At 43.9% G+C, this 21,403-nt stretch overlaps 2 protein-coding genes across 4 annotated transcripts in view; one reads left to right on the forward strand and one right to left on the reverse strand.

The window, feature by feature from the left end:
• The first annotated feature begins 1,906 nt into the window (after window positions 1-1,906).
• Window positions 1,907-4,425, forward strand: Mixl1 (Mix paired-like homeobox). Its single transcript, XM_059280101.1, has 2 exons — window positions 1,907-2,299; window positions 4,120-4,425. The coding sequence occupies exons 1-2, from the start codon at window positions 1,907-1,909 to the stop codon at window positions 4,423-4,425; spliced, it is 699 nt and encodes a 232-aa protein (XP_059136084.1).
• A 5,155-nt stretch (window positions 4,426-9,580) lies between these two features.
• The window catches only part of Lin9 (lin-9 DREAM MuvB core complex component), a 51,301-nt gene continuing 39,478 nt past the window's right edge, over window positions 9,581-21,403 (reverse strand). For all 3 annotated transcript variants that reach the window (XM_059280578.1, XM_059280579.1, XM_059280580.1), the window contains 4 exons: window positions 17,279-17,404; window positions 11,985-12,164; window positions 11,762-11,859; window positions 9,581-11,022 (listed from right to left, as the gene is read on the reverse strand). In XM_059280578.1, the coding sequence (XP_059136561.1) occupies window positions 10,917-11,022; window positions 11,762-11,859; window positions 11,985-12,164; window positions 17,279-17,404 (510 nt within the window). In that variant the 3' untranslated portion in view covers window positions 9,581-10,916. The remainder of the gene's footprint in view (window positions 11,023-11,761; window positions 11,860-11,984; window positions 12,165-17,278; window positions 17,405-21,403) is intronic.

Consider the following 21,403-nt stretch of genomic DNA (forward strand, 5'->3'; position numbering starts at 1 on the left):
TTACAGTTATGAAGTCGCAACAAAAATAATTTTGTGGTTGGGAGTCACTACAACATGAGAAACTGTATAAAGGGTCGAAGCATTAAGGAGGTTGAGAGCCAGTAGGGTGGTGGTGGCACACACCTTTAATCTCAGCACCCAGGAGGCAGAGGCAGGCAGATCTCTGCGAGTTTAAGGCCAGAGTGCATTCCAGGACAGCCAAGGCTACCCAGAGAAACCCTGTCTCAAAAAACCGTTAAAAAAAAAGAAGGCTGAGAGCCACTGGACTTGATGGGTTCTCAGAATCTATGGAGTGCAGGAGGCCAGGAGACTTTCCTACTGCTACCCGACTGATAGACAACTGGAGTCTAGAACTTTCACCAGCTCCCAGATCGCCCATCGTGAAGATATGCCCACTTGCTGCTCTTCCAGAAGACAGGGGCTCAGTTCTCAGCACCATGTCAGGCAGGTCACATCCAGCGTGTTGGTTACAGTGGACCCATCGTCCTCTTTTGGCCTCCTTGGGGAACCACATGCATGTTAGCAAACCTGATGTACACTCACAACCTCCCGTTAGTGTTGTAGAAGCAGCAGGAACAGTCCTGGGCTGTGCTGTGGAACACTCCTCCCTCAGCAGAGAGCCCTTTGAGACTGTAGAAGCAGCGCTCTGGTGCCTCTGTGTGCCCTTCTGTTATAGCATATAGGTCTCTGATTTCTCTACTAAGTAACTTGGGTTTTGGTTCAACAGATGTTCACTGAGGGTCTGGCGAAGATTTTGCAGAGTGTTGTATGTGGTAGATGTTCAGGGTGGGAGAGCACTGCCTAGCAACATTTCACACAGACACAGACACACACAGACACACATACACAGATACACAGAGACAGACAGACAGACAGACAGACACACACACACACACACACACACACACACACACACACACACACACAGCAAAACAAAAGCCAAAAGAAGTCAGAGGATATAGCTCAGTGGAGGACTTGTGTAGGGTATTCCAGGTTCTAGGTTCCATCTCCAGGACCAGAGGGTGGGGGGTCGGGGGAGACTTATATGAATAAATGAATGCATGTATACACGAGGGCAAACAGATACAAAAGTCACAATTCAACTACAAATCAGCATAAAACAAAATGGGAACCTCAAATGAACAGGGGACAAAAGAAATCGTGTTGTAATCAGAGGGAGCAGAAACTTCAAGAAGTGGTTTGATTTCCCCTGCTTCTGAGCACCGGTGGGACTCTCTAGGAGCACTGACCGGGTACAGCTTTCCACCGCGCGGCCTACGGCATCCTTTTGACATGTCACAGATATTCCAGGCAGGCGCATCATCCCTGCTCAGGATGTGTGCCTGTCCCCTTTGAGGTCCCTTTATCTTCACCCCCCTCGGATTCAGGATGTGTCAGGGTGGTTTGGCGGAGGGCAGGGCTAGGCTGTTTGACCAACCTGGAGTAAGGTCTAGCACATAGCAGGGGTGGTAAACAGCGCCTTTGATGGTGACAGGCGGACAGCAGGCCAGGCTCAGTGCGGGGACCTGAGAAGCCGGCCCCGGGAGAGACCCGGGCGCTCTTGAGGGGCCTTCTGACCCCGAAGAGGGTGTTCTGTTCAAATCTGGCCCGCACTTGGGGTGGCCCCTCTGGAGCAGATCGGTTCTAGGTATGTGGATTGGTGGTCGGGCTGGCCCGGCGGATGGGCGGGGAAGGGACGGAGCGGTCCGGGACTCAAGTTCGCGCCTCCCTCCCTCCGTCCCCAGGTCAGCGGAAGCGATTATTCCCGCGGCGTCTGGCAGGGCTGGGGCGGCCTCGCACCCCAAGGAGACGTGGCCCATGCCTTTGATGGTGCCGCCGCCCCCTCCCCAGCCCCGGGCGGCTATAACTGCAGGCGCGCGGGGGTCGAGGGCGGTGTCCGGGAGCCATGGCCGCAGCAGGGTCCCAGCAGCTCCAGTTCGCGGAGGGCGCTGCTTTCCCCGCCTTCCCGGCCGCGCACCCGGGAGGGCCGCTGCTCCCGTCCGCGCGCCCCGCCGCCGGGCTGCCCCCTGCGCCCCCGGACTCCCGCGCCCCAGCGGCCACGCCGTGCTTTCCAAGCCCAAGTCCTGGACCCGCAGCGCAGACCCCGGCTGGCCTGGATCCGCCTGGGCCCCCTAAAGGCGCGGGCGCCCCGTCGGCGCCGCAGCGCCGCAAGCGCACGTCGTTCAGCTCGGAGCAGCTGCAGCTGCTGGAGCTCGTCTTCCGCCAGACCATGTACCCCGACATCCACTTGCGGGAGCGTCTGGCGGCGCTCACGCTGCTCCCCGAGTCCAGGATCCAGGTGAGTCACGTTTTGCAAAAGCGCGCCAGAGTGGAGGTCCTGGGGAGTCACCGGCTTGTTGGGTCATTTTTTTTTTTTGGTGGCGGTGGTGGTGGGGACAAGTTACTCTTTGAGCGTCATGATTCTAGACTACTAATTAGGGATGTCGGTAACGGCCTTGTTACCGTGCTAGGAGGCTTGCTGACCCCCCTGGAAAGGTCCCCTCAGGAAGGTGATGGGAAGTAGTCGGCACATTTTCAGTGTCCAGTAAGAAGATAAAGGACGGGGTGCTGTCTCATGAGCCTTCCTCTGGCTTTGATTTTAAGTCATAGAGCAGGGTTGGATCACCAGGTACCTTTACGACAAGCAAGGGACTTCTTGTAACTTTGAAAAATCGAATACAAAGTGAGTTTATTGTCCGAAGTCATTTAGATCAGAATCCTGGAGTTGCTGGGAGACGCTGCCCCCCCCTCCCCCGGCCCCGTGTGCGTGTGTGTGTGTGTGTGTGTGTGTGTGTGTGTGTGTGTGTGTGTGTTTGAGACCGGTTTACTGGACTTGAATTCACAATCCTCTTGTCTCAGCTTCCTGGGTGCTTGGATTACAGCTGTGTCCCCTCCACGTCCAGATTAGAAGCTTGCCTTCGTGACTGTTATTGGTCCCTGCCCATTGCAGTTTTATGTAGGAGGCCTCTTTTAATCCCAGGAGAGTGTGGACTCCCCCAACCCCTCCCCTTTTTCCTCTGTACTGTGGGTATTCAACTGTCACTTTCTGTCCCTCCCTGTTTCTCTCTCTCTCTCTCTCTCTCTCTCTCTCTCTCTCTCTCTCTCTCTCTCTCTCTCTCTCTCTCTCTCTCTCTCTCCAGCATGTCTCTGTGTAGCCCTGGCCATCCTGGAGCTCACTCTGTATATCAGGCTGGCCTCGACTCAGAGATCCATCCGCCTCTGCTTCCCATGAGTCCTGGGGTTAAAGGTGTGCACCACCATCACCCACCTCCGGCTGTGTCTGTCACCGGAGGCTTCCTAAGCAGGACACCTTCAGTATTCAGAGAAATAGCAAAGAAATTTACACACAGAAATGAGGTTCACTAAGGAAAAATACCTACTGGACTCTACATAATGCGAATGTCTGTCACCAAAGCAGAGAAGCCTTGTTTCTTTGTTGCCTAAGGGCTTCGGGTGCCTTCACTTCTGTGACCTCTTTTCTCATTACAAATGTCCCATATAAAGTGTAGACAGAAGCTAAGTGTCTACATGCCTGAAATCCCAGCACTTAGGAGCTAGAGGCAGAAGGATCAAGGGACTAAATGTTATCCTTACCTGTATATCCAGTTTGAGGGTAGTCTGGGTTCCATAAGACCTTGGTTTTTTGTTTGTTTGCTTGTTTTTTAATGTGTAAAATGAAAAACAGACAAACCAAATATAGCAAGTGTGGATAGAACCAGGCACCATTCCAGCTTTTGCATCTGAGAATGGCCGAGAAGGTCTGGTTCTCTGACCATCAAACTACCAGTTCAAGTAAACCACAGGCTCTGAACAGAGAGCCATGGCTAATAATAACTAATTTATATTGTTAGTTGTGAACAAAGCGATAGCGCAAAAATTCCAGGGAATACAGCTCACTTTGTAGAGCATTTGCCTAGCATGCATGGTACGATCCCAGCACCACATAAACCAGATGATGGTGCATGCCTATAACCCCAGCTCTGGTTAAGTGGAGGAAGGAGAATGAGAAGTTCAAGTTCAAGGTCATCCTTGGCTACAGCCTGAGTAAAACCCCCAAAAAACCAACAGCAAAAACTCCAACTCAAAGCAGCTGAGTAATGCTTTCCTCCTGTCTCCCAGGTGTGGTTCCAGAACAGAAGGGCCAAGTCCAGGCGCCAGAGTGGGAAGTCATTTCAGCCCTTATCAAGGCGGGAAGTTTTCCTCCATCGCTCTGCTCCTGGGACTGAAGTGAGATGTTTGAAGCCCGACCTGCCTCTGGAGGCAGGTGTGAACTGCCCTCCTGATCCCAGCAGGGCTGGAGGAGGCATCTGTGCATCTGGTCCTCAAGGTCAGAGTTTTGAAACCTATTCACCTCTCTCTGAAGATGCCGGCTCAAAGTTGGACTCATGGGAGGAGTACATCTTTTCTGCCTTAGGTAGTTTTTGAGGATTCTGGGAGTGTTCAGGATGCAGAGGGGTCCGGGAGATATGAACCAGAACATTGCCCTAACTCCTGACTGTCCGTGGCCTTGTTGTGGGATGGTGGTCCTGGATCATTTCTCACGTGAAGGTCTCTCCTCTTCACCACTGAGCCTTTACCCAAGGCGTTCTCTGTAGCTGCCCATCCTTCCACCCAGGAGTTCCTGTGACTCTCCAAGTCTGCACATTCCATCTGGTCCATACCCCTTGGACTATTCTTATTTTTCAGACTGATTGTTCAGAATTTGTTTTCTTCCTAAGAAACCTTCAGCTTGACTCAGTTTCCCCCTTTGCTTGGCAGCTGCTGTCTTCTCATGGTGCCTCTGGGACCTACAATCTAGTCACTTGCTGTAATCCACATCCTCAACTCTAACCTTCTCACCAAGATTTATTACTCTTTGTCACTCTTTTTTTGTTCTGTTTTTGTTTTTTGGTTTTTTTTTTTTTTTTTTTTTTTGGTTTTTCGAGACAGGGTTTCTCTGTGTAGCTTTGCGCCTTTCCTGGAACTCACTTGGTAGACCAGGCTGGCCTCGAACTCACAGAGATCCGCCTGGCTCTGCCTCCCGAGTGCTGGGATTAAAGGCGTGCGCCACCACCGCCCGGCTTGTTTTTGTTTTTTGAGACAGGGTTTCTCTGCGTAGTTTTGGTGCCTTTTCCTGGATCTTGCTCTGTAGACCAGGCTGGCCTTGAATTTAGAGATCCACCTGGCGCTGCCTCCCGAGTGCTGGGATTGAAGGCGCCACCACCGCCCGGCTTGTTACTCTTTTTACTGAGTCTTTTTTGCTTTGTTCTTGCCCTTGCGATGCAGCTAAGGATGGCTTTGAACTCCTGTCGTCCTACCTTTATCTTCTGGGTTCGGGGATTACTAATATGTGCCACCATGACTGGATGTTGCTATTTTTGTTTAAAATTGTATGATATATCCAGATCAAGCTGTTTAACACATGTATGACCTCACATAGTTGTCTCTTTTTTCTGTGATGATACTCAGATTCTATTATTTTAGTAATTTTCAAGTATATGATATGTTGTTATTAATTATAGTCATTACCATAGATTTCTTCAGCTTCTTTTTCCTAACTGAAACTATGTGTCCTAGCCACCTCTCCCCTGCCCCTCACGTGACTGGTTTTACGTCTGGCCTGTCATCTTTACACTCAGTCAGTAAAGACACTACATTCAAGTTCTTTCAGGAGCCCCATGCCTCTCATTCCCTACTTAACAAAAAAACAAGGTACTCCCTTTGGAAATCTGTGGTTTAACGGAGGTTAAGCCTCCAGTTATCAAATTATAAAATCCTTTCAAGCATGCTCCCAATAAATGACATCATCTTTAGCTGATGCAAAGCTTAAGATCATTATCCACAATGTGCTTCTCTGTCTCACTCATTCCTTCCTGTTTGGGACTCAGTGAAAAAGCTCCTTTTTCAAAGCATCTCAGATACCCACCTTTCTGAAGCCTAAACTTTTTCTAACTAACCTTAATTTTTGGACCTGTTACTTTGTCAGCCATTTTTCTTAGCACTTGTTATTGTGTTTTCTGTGCAACATTAGTGGATTACTGAATGTTTCCCACTGGGGTCCTCATGCAAATCCCACCAAAATCAATCCTGGTTTTAGGTGGCTCTTAATCACTGCCTCAGCGCACAGCTGCTGAGCATATACTGAATGGTTGTGAGGACGTTTTAAAGGGAAGTTTCTGTAAGTACCGTGCATTGAGAATTTGAGTTAAAGCTTATTTGCTGGGCTGTTGAGATGGCTCAGTGGGGATAAATGTGTTCACCACCAAGCCTGAGTTTGATCCCCAGGATACCCATGGTGGATGGAGGGAAGTGATTTCAAGTTGGCTTCTGATTTCCACGTGAGTGCTGTGGTGTGTTTCCCCCACACACATATACCAAATCAAATCAAATCTTTTTAAGTAATTGATGTATTCTTATTTTATGTGCATTTGTGTTTTGCCTGTATGTCTGTGTAAGGGTTCCCTGGAACTGTAGTTACAGACAGTTGTGAGCTGCCATGTGGGTGCTGGGGATTGAACCCAGGTCCTCTGGAAGAACAGCCAGTGCTCTTAACTGCTAAGCCATCTTTCCAGCCCCTGTAAGAAACATTTTTTAAAAAGCTTATTGTATTAGCTACTTTTCTATTGCTATGATAAAATACCACGAGCAGGGCAACTTATGAAACAACATGTTCAGCTGGGCTCTCCGTTTCAGAGGTTACTGGCCATGATGGAGAAGGGAAGGCATGATGGCTGGAAGTGCTCACATCTAAAAGGAAGGAGGTAGAGTCCTGGAGATGGCCTCAAAGCCAGTAACACACCTCCTCCACAAGACCACGCCTCCTAATCCTTCCCAAACAGCTCCACCAACCAAGTATCCAAACAGATGAGCTATAGTGGCCATTCTCATTCAGACTACCACACTTACCTTTGCTTGTTCAAAGTAGGCAACACTCATGAATATTTTGGCTTCAGATTTCTTTCTATGTTTGCATTCCTAGTATATGTAAATGACTAAGTTAACTTAAGATCTGTTCAAATACTGATAGTTTGAGGTCTCCCCGTCAGAACCTCACACTTAAAACTGGTGACAATTTAGATGACAGTTTAGGCCAATTGAGATGCCACAAGTCAATGACAAGATGGAAAAGCTCTCAGAACACCTTACAGTTAATGTTACATTCAGAATCACTGTCACAAAGAAATCATGTAATTGGGGGCTGGAGAGATGGCTCAGCAGTTAAGAACACTTGTTGCTATTGCAGAGGACCCAGGTTTGATTCCCAACACCCTCGTGGTAGCTAACTGTCCTTAATTCCAGTTCCAGATCTGATGTCCTCTTCTGGCCTCCTTGGGCACCAGGCATACAAATGGTACACATATGGACACACGGGCAAAACACTCATACGTATAAAAAAAGGAAGAAAATGTAAGAATGGTTCACGGTCACAGAGCTTAAACACAGCAATGGCCATGACTCAAAGGCAGGATGACTTCGCCCACTTAGTTAACCTTCACGTCTCCTCTGTCACACTGACCCTTTTAGTTGGGACTAAGAAATGGAACCCATTTAAAAGAAGGCCCCTGCTCCGGATTTCCATGTGCAAGCTATTATCTTTCAAAGCTGTCATGGAAAAACGTATGTTCATTCCAGCGACAAGAATGGTGCTTAGACACTCACTGACTAATTCATCACAAACACTGTTTAGTGCCTGTGAGCTGGCAAGAACTCATGGTTTCATAAGGACTTAGAAATAAAATAGACAGCAAAGCCCCAAATAGTGCTCCCTTTATGGAGCAGAGGCAAATATCCGTATCTGTATCTAGATATCTGCTGTGAGATATAAAACCAGAACTACAGCCCATGATAGGAGGGGGAGGTTGTCTGAAGCACCTCTGGATGTGTTGATGTGTCGTGGCCACGAAACTCTGCCTGGGGAAAGTGCTGCTGCAGTGAGATCAGTCAGGACCGGTTGGTAGTTACAAAGAAGGGGACCGCAGGCCCCGGCTGTGGTCTAAGGAGCCAGATGGAGAAGCAGTGGAGTGGAGTGGACTGGGCACCGCTTTGCAGGTCTTCCCAGACTTCTGGATTTGTCCTGGGGGACGTAGGCTTTAAAGGTATTCCTAGACAGGGATCACATGACCAACTCTACATTTTAAGAATGCCACCCTGGCTGAACTTGGAGACGCTGAGTAGGTGCCGAGAGCTAAGTGGCGAGGTGACTGTGATGTGCCAGCTGCAGACAGTGCCGGTGGAGGAGCAGTGGTGAATTCAGAGAATGGAAAGCTGGTGTGGAGCCATGTCTGTATCCCAGCACTTGGGGCGTGGAAGCAGGAGGCTCAAAAGTTCAAGACCATATTCGGGGCCAGCCTGGCTACTTGTTTGGTGTGGTGCTGGTACCGTGGGCCTCGTACAAGCCAGGCAAGCACTCTGTGTCTGAGCCTCGGGCCTCATACATGCTAGGCTGTCTCCAAGCAATCCTTAGGCCCCCTTTCAAACTCTTTGAGTCAGGGTCTCACCAAGTTCCCAGGCTGGTCTTGAATTCACTCTGTAGCCCAGGCTGGCCATGAATTTGTTGTGATCCTTCTGCCTCAGCCTCCCAAGCAGCTGGGATTATGGGTCGACCCTCACCAGGCCATAAAGGAAACTTAATAGGCATATCTGGTTTTACATCCTCAGTGACCGGTGAGTTTGACTTTCAGAGCTATTGTTGAGTAATTCCTCTGGCCCTGGGAGCACTCTGTAGAGCTGCAAACATGTGTCAGCAGTGACAGTATCATTCAAGGTGCAGCTGACTCAAAGCCAGTACTCGAGTTGGACAAAATGAATTCAGCAATATTCTCCACACAGGCTCCGCTGTCAATGCCCCAGCGCTGAAGGACACACGGTGCTATCAAGTGAGGTCTGAGCGGGACAAGTGAGCTTTAAGCAATAAAACAAACAATTTGAAAACATTTACCTACTTCTCGGCAGAATACACTCAATGCAGTCTTCTGCTAGGTCCATACTAGGAGGAATAATTTACTTGCTTAGTGTTTCCACAGTGATTTACTAACAGATCAAAACCAAAACAACCCCCTGCCTCTCCCTAAAACAATACTGGGTGGTGATCTTTTCAAGATGATTAGAGCTGGGCATGGTGGTGTGTGTCTTAAGTCCCAACTGCAAAGTGTGCTTGAGCAACAGAGCAAGAATTTGTCTTAAAATAACAACAACATAAAAGGCCTGGTAACTGTTCTGTAATGTATCTCCTAAAAACATAGTAGAAGTCGTAATTCTTGAAAACATTTTTAAAAAAATTGTATTTTGAGACAGTTTCTCTTTCTATAGAACCGGGTGGCCTTGAACTCACAGAAATCTGCTAGGTTCAAAGTGCTCGGATTAACAGAGTGCACCACACCTGGATATATAAAAATTATTTTATTTATTTGTGTGTGCTCCAGTCGGAGGACAACTGCCAGAAGTCAGTTCTTCCCTGCACCACGTGGGTTCTGGGGATCAAACTCAGATCGACACACTGGCACCAAGCACTTCTCCCCTGCTGAACCATCTCACCAGCCCTCTGAAACATTCTAAATAAAATTAACTATCCACTTATATTAATAAAATGAGGATGCAGATATTAAATTTCATAGATCGATTTATTTAGAATTACAAATATTAAGAATAAAAGATTTATGCATTTAATTAACATAACAGCTTAGCTAAATATAAACTCTGGACTACAGATCCGCAGTGGCCCAATACCAACAAGAACACGGAAGCGCTTTTAAACTATACAAAAATTTCAAATGGAAAATAATCTTTTTCAGTTTTATTATACATTAATATACAAAAAGTCTCATTTTATGAGACGTCAAAGAATCAGAATCACCTCTATAGTTATATTTTAAACTCCAAATCTGAAAACAATTATATTTTGGCTTTATAATATTCTATATTAAAACAAAATTTTTAAAATACATACTTTTTACAAGATTATTTTAGGCAGGGTTTTTCTTAAAAAAACAAAAACAAAAACAAAAAAACAAAACCAAACAAGAAAAACCTAAAACACACCTCCCTCTGTAATCCACACCGGTGATATGCTTTCCTTATAAAATCTTTTTATTTTAGAAATTGTGTACTGTTGGATTTTAACCAGTTATCTGGTTTAAAGTTGTGCAAATAAACAAAAAATATGAAAATAGTGTATTATCAGTCTTTTTTTAAAATAAATCTAACAATAGCACTTTTTGCCCTGAATCATGGAAAGGCATGCCAAGTCCACTTGCTGAAATCCAGCATTCCACAATACAGTTCTTCCTGCTCCTTCATTTTCTTCTACTGATAAACAACGAAGTTTTTATAAATTATGATAAATTAAAATATTTATTATTATAAACTGATCTATAGAACCATGTCATACTGTCAGTATATGGAACATATACTTAAAGTCCGTGTTTCCCATCCATATTCCAGTGGCTTCCTTAAGACTAGGACGACTTCCCACACTCACGATGTATATTCTGAAGCCTGAGAGATAAGGATCAACTAAATCCACTGGACTGGTGATTTTTCAGACGGATTCCACCATGCACGGAAAAGACCATGCTTCTTTGCCTTCTCTGTCACAGGAGTTGTTTGCATGTGCTGAGCAGAATTCATGCATGTATAAAAAACAGTGAGCACGCTCCTCCATGAAATAGTATGTTCAGATAGTTCCAGGTTAAAAATATTTGCTGAGAAACATGAAATATAAGCAACACTACTACATCTGGATACTAAAAGAACAATAAATAAATGCTGGTCAGCACAATGCTGGCTGAAGAAGCAGTACACTGTATTAAAAGCTGTATCTGGAGATGTACAGTTCCCTTGTTTCCCAGCAGATAGGTATCTGGTATTGGAAGCTTAGGTTAAGGAAAAGGACTCCTCAGACCAAGGTCTTGTGCAGCTGGGTACCAGGTTTCCTGTGCTCAGTCTCTGTTGGTGTTGTTGGCTGCAAAGGCATGTAAGTTTCCCATTTGGCTCAGGCCACTCTGGATATGTGCAACATGGATTTCTACATTGTTCTGAAAACAACTAAAGAAAGAAGAAATAAGGTTAACTATCACAAAATTAAGAGAAACAAAAAAATTAAATTTATTATTATTATTGTGTGTGTTCCATGGCATAACTGTGGTAGCCAGAGGGTAATCCTGTGGAGTCTGTTCTTTCTGTTTCACTTGGGTTGTAGGGACTGAGCTTAGGTCTCCAAGCTTGTGTGGCAAGTGCTTTTACCCACTGAGCCTTTGACAGCCCTAAAATTTATTCATTTATTATTGCATGTGTGCATGCAAGCGCCGGTACACATGCTGAGGTCAGCAGACAACTCTCTCCATCCACCTTTACGTGTGTTCTGGGGATTGAACTCAGTTGGCCAGGCTAGCAAGGCAAGTACCTTGACCTGCTGAGACATCTCATGACCTCAAGGAAAGCTTTTTTTTCCTTCTAAGGGAGGCTTAATTTTAGTTAGTAAACAGCTGATTCTTAGAAACCAGCTAAGAAGATGCCTTCAGGGAAGGAAGAGATCTGTGTCAGTGGGAAAGTACACTTAGGAGCCAAGAAGGGTGAGGACACTGCAGTGAGGAGACTCGGAAGCTCTACAACAAACCAGAAACCAAACTGTGGAAATGTCTGTTCTGTCAACTGAATGAGCCTAAGTGAAAAACTCTTTTAAATATGTTTAAAGGATACACAAATACGCAAAATTCTTAAAACTTCTACTAAGAAATCACTATGAATGTAACATATAATGATTATAGTATGCCTGAGCAATTACCTGATATTAGAAGCATCTATTGTATTCTTGATGTCATTTAATGAATCTGTGAGTGATTTGAATTCAAAGGAATTCAGGTCTCCTCCCTCTGCTAGACACTACAGGGAAAAAATGTTTCAAAATTTAATTAAATTTTACCTTAAATATAGACATAAATAGGAACAAATTAATATAGTTTGCTTAGTATAAAAAAACCCATAAACCTATTTTCTCTGAAACTTACCTTAATTTGTAATAAAATAGCTGTAAGCCTGGCGATTAAGTCTGTCAGATTTTCGTTTTCAACGCAGGGCTGTCCTGAGGAGGAGTTGGCTTGCCGAACAATGTCCTGGGCTTCCTCCTCACACCTGCGTCTCAAGTCTGTTGGCTGATCAGCAGGCTGGAGCCCCTGGTCTGGCGCAAGCTGCACAAGAAGGAGTAAACATGAGATACACTCTGACAGATTGTGCATGGGGGGCCCAGATGTAGCATGGCATACACACGGAGGTTAAAGGACCACTGGGGACTCAGTTCTCTCCTTCTACCCCCTGGGAGCCGGGTAATCCTGTCCACGCAGCTGTGTGAGTGGTCCTTAGACTGGACTTGGACGTTTCTGGCTGGAGTAGCACAGTGTGATGCAGAGTCCTTCTCTGCATCATTACTGGAAGGCACCCAGCGTGCATCTGTTTCATTACTAGTGAGATGTATTTCTCTGCTGTTAAGCAGTGAAGTATCTGCCAGATCTCCACATAGTAAAGATTTCCCCTTTTATTTATGAAAAGACTTTGAGGCTACATAAAGCTCCTATATGGCATCACACTTTACCAGTTTGAGCATCCAATGATGAGCCTTGTTTGTGTCAATCATTACTATGGCTGTTGTCAAATGTTATGTTTGTTTATGTATGTATTTTTTAAAATTTATTTTTATTTAATGTGCATTGGTGTTTTTGCCATGGGTGTTGGGTCCTCTGAAACTGGCATTACAGACAGTTGTGAGATGCCATGTAGGTGCTGGGAATTGAACCGGGGTCCTCTGGAAGTCGGTGTTCTTAACCTCTGAGCCATCTCTCCAGTCCTATTTTGGTTTTTTTGAGACAGGGTTTCTCTGTGTAGCCCTGGCTGTCCTGGAACTCTGTAGACCAGGCTGGCCCCAAACTCACTGAGACCCACCTGCCTCTGTGTCCCAAGTGCTGGGATTAAAGGTGTACACCACCACTGCCTGATGTTCATTTCTTTATTTTTAATAATTTATTTATTTTACGTGCATTGGTGTTTTGCCTGCATGTTATGTCTGTGTGAGGGTGTTGGACTCTGGAGTTACAGACAGTTGTGAGCTGCCATGTGGATGTTAGGAATTGAACCCAGGTTCTCTGAAGAGCAGTCAGTGCACTTAACTGCTGAGCCATCTCTCCAGCCCCATACTTTTAAATTTATTGTTATCATTACTATATGAGTATGAGTATGTGTATGTGTGTGTGTTTTATGCATCATGTGCATACAGGTGCCCAAAGAGACCAGAGGCATCAGATTCCCTGCACCTGGAGTAACAGGTAGTTGTGAGCTGCTGAGTTGGGTGCTGAGAACTGAACCCAGGTCCTCTCCAAGAGCAGTAAGTGCTTTTAACCACCAAGCCATATCTCTAGCCCCATCTGTCTTTTCTTGATCATTCTCTACCTTTATTTTTTTTGAGACAGGGTTTCACTGTTTTAGCTCTGGCTATCTTGGAACTCGTTCTGTAGACCAGGCTGGCCTGGAACTCACAGAGAGCTGCCTGCCTCTGCCTCCCGAGTGCTGGGATTAAAGGTGTGCACCACCACTGCCCGGCTGCAATAAGTGTACTTAACCACTGAGTCAGGAGCACACCAGCTCTTCTTTGGTCCCATAGTAACATAGTTCTGTGTGAAAGGTCCCATAAATTATTTGGTCAACTTCCTAAGAGTTAGAATGTAAGTGTTTTTAAAATGTGTACAGTTACTAATACTGCTGCAATGAATAATCCTATTCTCTAATACCTTAAAAATTTGTAGTTGAAATATATATAAATATAGAAAAGTATCAAATCATAAAATATGAAAATTATTGAGTTCTTCCAAGTTAAACACGCCTGAGAAATGAGTGATTAGTGACCAGCAACTTCCAGGGCTGCCTGGCAGAGGGCAGCCCCAGCCCGACTTCCAGCCTCATAGGCTAGCTTGTGCTGGTGTTTAAATACTGCAAAATGGAATCATATTTTTTTATTCTACTGCGTCTGACATTGTTCAAAGAATTGCACAGTAACTGAATTCTTTAATTCTCATTGCGGGCAGCATTCCACTGTGTGATGATGCTGCGCCGCCACCCGCTCCCTCCCCAGCTTCCTCTTCTTCTTTTTTTTTTTAAATTATTTTATGGCCTGGCAGTGGTGGCACATGTCTTTAGTTCCAACACTTGGGAGGCAGAGGCAGGTGGATCTCAGTGAGTTCTAGGCTGGCCTGGTCTACAGAGCGAGTTCCAGGACAGGTTCCAAAGCTACATAGAGAGAACTGGGTCAAAAAAGAAAAGAAAACAAACAAACAAAATTTACTATTGTAATTTATGTGCATATTTTGGCTACATGTGTTTATGTACACCATATGTGTGCCTGATACAGATCAGAGTGTCAGGTCCCTTGAAACTGGTGTTATAGATGGTTGTGAAACTACATGTGTGTTCTGGAGAAACAAACTGGGTCCTCTAGAAGAGCAGACAGTGCTTTTAACTACTGAACCATCACTGCAGCCCCAAATTTCTGATTTTTAAATTTTATCTATTTATTTATTCTGGCATCCAGTTTCTGATTCTGGGTGGAAATAAGGAATGAACATTCTAGTATATTCCTTTTGGTAAATACGTGTTCAACTGTCTGTGTATACTAAGGAGTAAAACTGCCAAGTCATAGAGCTCTGGTTTATTATTTCTTAAATCAATGCTCTACTTCGCGAGCTTTGTGGAAATCAACTCATTTCACTTGAGTGGGAAGGAAGCCTATCACAAATGCCCTTGGGGATTATAGAAACTGAGGTGTAAGCCCCATCTTTATGTGCCATTTTGTTAAGAAGTCTCTTAAACCCTGTGGTCTATACTTCTGGATAGTTGCTAGTTAGGCCGGAAAATCTATTTACTCGAACAAGTCACTGATAGACAGGTAGCAGATGACTATCACGAAATTAGAAATAAATAACGATGCAGCCTAGCACAGTGGTATGTATACAGCTGTAATCCTAGCACTGAGGAAGTGGAGGTGGGAAGTTTGGGAGTTCAAGTCCAGCCTGGGCTGTAGAGTAATACTGTATTATTAAAACCAAGGGACCAGGAATATAGCTGAGTGGCAAAGAAATTACCTAGAATATGCAAAGCCCTGGTTATGCCATGACTGGAAACACGAAGGGGGGCAGGAAGTGGGAGTGTGAATGAGAATGCATGGCTAAAAGAAGAGACAGAGGTGACCCCGACTCACTCTCTTAGTTCAGTTCAAGTAGCTAGACATCATCATCTATGACAGAGTTTTGGGACTTACCAATATGGTGACGAGAATCTCCTATCACAAATATAGGGGGCTTTACTAGAAACACAGGTTCAAAGAATGCAAAGGCATTTAGCAGGAACATGCTAAATTCATCACAATAATTTAATACTTTGTAGTAGGAGTTTTAAATTTTAGGTGATGATTGAACTACCCTACTATTTATAATTACATGTGAATGAAAAATTCCCCAAACTCCTGTGACCTGTGTCCCTGAAATCTAAGATTCACAGTTCTAAGACAGTTGAAAGGAGGAGGAAAGAAAACAATACAGGGTACGATTGCTGAGATGATGCATGCTGTTTCAAAGGGGGAGAGTTCCAGGACAGCCAAGACTGCACAGAGACCCTCCCTTGAAAAACCAAAAAATAGGGCTGGAGAGATGGCTCAGAGGTTAAGAGCACTGGTTGCTCTTCCAGGGGTCCTGAGTTCAATTCCCAGCAACCACATGGTGGCTCACAACCATCTATAATGAAATATGGTGCCCTCTTCTGGCGTGCAGATATACATGCAGGCAGAACAGTGTATACATAAAATAAATAAATAAATATTTAAAAAAAAAAAAAAAAGAAAAGTTATTTAAAAAAAAAAAAAAAAAAAAAAGAAAAACCAAAAAATAAAAATAATAATAAAAAATTTTTTAAAAAAATAGAGCATTATTTTTGCAGGTTTCAGGTTTGGTTCCCAGCACGCACCCGGTCACTCACAACCACCTGTAACTCCAGCTCCAGGGAATCCAAAGCCCTCTTCTGACTTCTGGAGGCACTGGGCATGCATGTGATGCACATATATACACTCAGACAAAATAATCATAAATGAAATAAATAAACTTAAGGAAGGAGGCTGGAGAGATAGTTCAGTGGTTAAGGGCACTTGTTGCTCTTGCAGAGAACCCAATTTCAGTTCCCAGCACCCTATGGTGGCTAATAACAGTGTGTAACTCCAGATCTGACACCCTCTCTGGCCTCCAACCGCACCAGGCACACACATGGTGCAGAAGCACAGTCACAGGCCAAATACCCATACATTAAAAAAAAATCATAGTAAACAAAAATACAGTTTCTGGGATAGTGGAATTAAGAGTAATTGTTCTGACAGGCATGGTGGTGCTGCCTGTAATTCTAGCACTTGGCTAGAGGAGGCTGAGGCAGAAGAATTCTGAGTCCAAGGCTAACCTAGACTAGGCAGCAAGACACTGCCTCAAAAACAAACAAGGGACTGCGGAGATAGCACAGTCACGAAGTGCTAGCAGCACAAACATGACACCTGAGTTTGATCCTCAGAACCTGTGTAAAAAGCAGGCGTGACAGTGTGTGCTTGTAATCCAGTGTTGGGAGGGAGAGAGATGCCTGATTAGCGAGCCCTGGGTCCCAGTGAGAGCCTGTTTGATAAAACAAGGTAGAAAGTACCTGAGGAATGACGCCTGAAACTGACTACTGACTCTGGCACCCATCAGTCCCTGCCCCCAACAAATGAACAGGAACACAGCCAAGACTACACACACACACACACACACACACACACACACACACACACACACACACGGCACTATCAAAACACAAAAGATAATTATTTTTCTGGATTCTGAATTCTAAGTCTCTTTTTTTTTTTTGGTAGAGTAATATCATTTTTAATTTAGTAACTGAAAATTGATAGTTGACTGTATATAAAGTACTCTTAACACCGATATGAGTAAATATATATGTAAAATATAGTCTGCTAAAAGGCCTTTTAAAGATCCTGGCTTAACTTAGAGCCTGTAAGAGGTGAAGGTAAAAGCATTAAACTTCAAATAATAAAACGTGGAGGGAAAGTAATTGAAATAAGGTGGGCATGGTGGTGCACGCCTTTAATCCCAGCCTGGGAGGCAGAGCCAGGAGGATCTCTGTGCGTTCGAGGCCAGCCTGGGCTACACAATAAGTTCCAGGTCAGCCATAGCTATAAAGTGAGAGCCTGTTTCAAAAACAAAAGAAGAAAGCAATACAAAGCACTCACCTCATAGCAATACTGCTGAACTTTATGCAAAACTTTGTTTAGGTCCTTGTTCAACTGCTCAAGCTCTAGAACAATTGTTGCATATCTCCGTTGAAATTCAATACCAATGGGCATGGAATATGATTTCTAAGAAGAAAAAAAACAGATCTTATTAAGGTTTTGTCTTGTTAACAATGCAATTTCAATCATCTAAAAGAGATGTAAAACACCCAGCAGGTCATTAGCCTGTAGCCAGTGATACTGTTCTTAAGTGATAATGGTGTTAAGTGTTATCAGGAAACTGTCCTTGTCCTTAGGAATGCATGATGTCTGCTATTTACTTTGTTTTTTCATATTTACTTGGTTGCTTTAAATTATGTGAGTGTGTGTATGTACATGTAAATGCCAGTGCCCATGGAGGCCAGAAGTATAGGATCCCCCTGGAGCTGGAGTTGCGGGTGGCTGTAAGCTGCTCAATTGGAATGCTAGGAATTGCACTCGGGGCTTCTGTAAGAGTAGTATGCACTCTTAACCACTCAGCCATCTCTCCTGCCCCATTTACTTCTTTTAATGGAGAGTTTATATACAGAGAACTTTAATGAAGCAAATGCCCCTTTGACCCCAGAGATGGGGCTCCAGGATTTGGTGTTGCCCACTGGGCTCCAGTCTTGCTTTGATCCAGTATTTCCATATTATACCCCAGTTCTTCCCTTTAGGAACACTAAGTTCGAAATATGTAATTTGCTTTTTGATTTTACAAAGGGTTACAATTAAGAGATTGTCTTGAGTTTCAGAAGAGACTTTGGACTTTGAAATAGTGTTCAGAGAAGACTAGGGGGACTCTTGAAGTTGGTCTAAATTCATTTTGTATTATGATATGGCCATAAACTAACTGGAATGAGGTAGTCTGAATGAGAATGACCCCCAGGCCCTAGCTGTTGTCACTAATTAGGGAAGTGTGATAAAGAAATATGACACTAGAGGTGGGCTTTGAGTGTTTCAAAACTCCATGCCACTTCCAGTTAGCTTTCTCTACTTTGTGCTTATGGTTGAGGATGTGAGCTCTCAGCTTCATGCTCCAGTCACCAAGGACTCTTAATCCTCCAGAACCATAAGCCGAAATAAACCACTTCTTCTGCAGGTTTCCTTGGTCACCATGCTTTATCACAGTAACTGAAAAGCACTAATACAAACAATCCAGAAGTAGGTTTTGGCTATCAATATGGCAAGTAGCCTTCCAGTAGCCTATCTTCTCACTGAAGAGTGTATGAACATTTCCTTGCACACTAACCAATTTGCTATACCTGAAGATGGAGAGTTATATGGTTAGTCTTCACACACTAGAATTTTTTAAAAAATATTTTTATTTTATTTATTTTTATTTTTATGTGTATGGTGTTTTGACTGTGGTGTTATGTCTCTGCACTACATGTGGCAGTCCCCATGGAAGCCAGAAAAGGGAACCAAAGGAATAAGGGGCACCGCTGTAATGTAGCATGTCAACTGACCAGGTATGCTTTCGAGGGAGTGGGAAAGAGTTCAGTCAGACAGTGAATGAACTTCCTATGTACTAGAATCAAGTCATACAGGTGTAATTTCACGCTGGAAAGTTGAATGTCATGGGGCTGGGGTACAGCTCAACAACAGAGTTCTGGCTAGCATACGTGAGGACATGGGTCCAATCCCCAGTAGAGGGGAAAATTGTACCTTTGTCTGTCCTAGAAAATGTTACATTCTCCAGGCTGATCTTGAACTCAAGAAATCTGCCTGCCTCTGCCTCCTAAGGGCTGGATTTAAAGGACTGTGCTACCATGCTTGACATTATCATCTTGTTTTTTTTTTTTTTTTTTAAATTTCATGGGCATTGGTGTTTTGCCTGGATGTATATCTGTGTCAGATCCTCTGGAACTGGAGTTACCGACAGTTGTGAGTGGCCACGTGGGTGCTAGGAATTGAACCTGGGTCCTCTGGGAGAGCAGTCAGTGCTCTTAACCCCTGAGCCATCTCTCCAGCCCCTAATGTTTTTGTTTTAACTGAAGTTTAAATATAAAATTGCACAAATATATACAATTCAATGGATTACTGCAAAGTAATCACACCTGTGTAAAAACATGTTCACTTCTCATAAACATGTCCAGAGAAATAAAAACACCTGTCTATAAAAAGACTTATACACAAATGTCCACAGCAATTTGAGAGAAATTAGAAACGGGAAAAAATCCAAGTGCTCCTCTGTAGAGGCATGGATAAACTGTGGTATGCTCATAAAGTGAGGTGCTATTCAGTAGTTAGAAAAGGAACTTGGGAGGAGCAGCTCAGTGGTACGAGTGTAATGCCCTGGGTTTGATCATTGGCACTGAAGGAAAAAAGCAACTGTGTATTCTGTATCCCATCACTAAGTATGTGTATCTCAAACTTGTTATGCCAAAACCAGGTATGAAAAGAGCTCAGGCAGACTGTATGATTCTATTTATACAATATTCTAGAAAATATAAACTAATCTTAACCCATGATGACAGGTAGCATATCAATGGCTGCCTAGAAATCAAGGAGAGATTACCAAAGGAAATTTTAGAGTAGCAATAAACAATTTTCTTTTTAGCAGTGCATATGGTAATGGGATCACATTGTAATTTTAAGCAAGTACAGCTGACTGAGCATCAATTCTATCTCAGTAAAATTAGACACAATAGCCAGGTGGTGGTGGCACACACCTTTAATCCCAGCACTTGGGAGGCAGAGGCAGGCGGATCTCTGTGAGTTCGAGGCCAGCCTGGTCTACAGAGTGAGTTCCAGGACAGCTAAGAAACATACAAAGAAACATTGTCTCAAAAAACAAAACAAACAAACAAAAAACCAAAACAACAAACAAAAATTAGGGAAACGAATGATAGGGAAACCCACCTAGGTCAATGAGGAGAATACCAACATCCTATATCCTACCTGTGTTGTTATTTCCATTTTCTCTCTGCCGCCATTACCACATTACCATAAAGTCATAGTTTTGTATTATCTTTATTTCATAGACTATGGCAAAACAGGATATAGGATTTGCTTTTTGCTCTTTTTGAGAAAGCATCTTGATATGCAGCCATAGGTAGTCAGAGCTCATTATAGAAAGCTGGCTGTCCTGGGATCTGCAGTGATCCTCCTCCCTCTCCCTCTTAAGCACTAGAAATAGGGCTGAGCCCCCACGGGTGAGATTCGTCTCCCACTGCAAATATGCGTATCAGTTCATCTGTTGCTATACAGCGCAGCATGCTGTGCTCTACTTGCTCGTATCTGGGCTGCTTCCAATATAAGCCATTATCAGCACTACTGTTGTGAACACTTTATATACATATGGCTAGTTTTAATGGATAAAATTATCCTGAGTCATGGATTAGGAAATTTTAACTTGTCAAATTTTCACCCATCTTTAGTATTAAGTCTTTAATAGACATACATGTTGACAAAACACCCAAACACATGAAATAAAAGCAAAGTTTTAAAATAAAATAAATGAAATCTTTAAAAGAGCATGAATGGTGTCTGTGTACTCACATTACTCTGATCATTAACACAGTTGAGCATCAGTTTTTTGAAAAAGTCTCACTTATAAGCCCCAATCCTCCTGCCTTCGCCTCTGTGCTCTCATTATAGGTGTGTGCTACCACACCTCGCTGCCCAGTTGAGTATTGTACAGACACTCTGGAGGTATGTTTGAATATCTTTCTGTGTAAAAACTCCAGTCTGTTCAACCCTCCTTCCCGCTGTCCACTGGGCTGCACATCTTTTTCTTACTGTGCATAGCTGTAAATGTTTCCTCTGACCCTGTGGTTTGCCTTTCAGTTTCTGTTCTTGTGTCTTCTGTTCAAAGATACTTAATTTCAATGTAGGTTAACTTATCAATCTTTTCCTTTATGGTGACTGTTTTCTGTATTGACTTAGTCTAAGGAGTCCTTACTCTAAAGTCATAAATATAATCGCTTACAGTCTCTTAAATTTTCATAGCTCCACTTTCCATTTCTAGACTTAAACCCCCAGCCATTTCATCTCCAGGATACAGTAATGGCTGAATCCCCTAAATCCTATTCTGATAGCCAGCTAACTCACTATCACTATTTCCAAGACGCCTTTCCCTACTACTGTGTCAAACCACCTTGT

The sequence above is a fragment of the Peromyscus eremicus genome, chromosome 15 (assembly GCF_949786415.1).
Source record: "Peromyscus eremicus chromosome 15, PerEre_H2_v1, whole genome shotgun sequence".
Taxonomy (NCBI): domain Eukaryota; kingdom Metazoa; phylum Chordata; class Mammalia; order Rodentia; family Cricetidae; genus Peromyscus; species Peromyscus eremicus.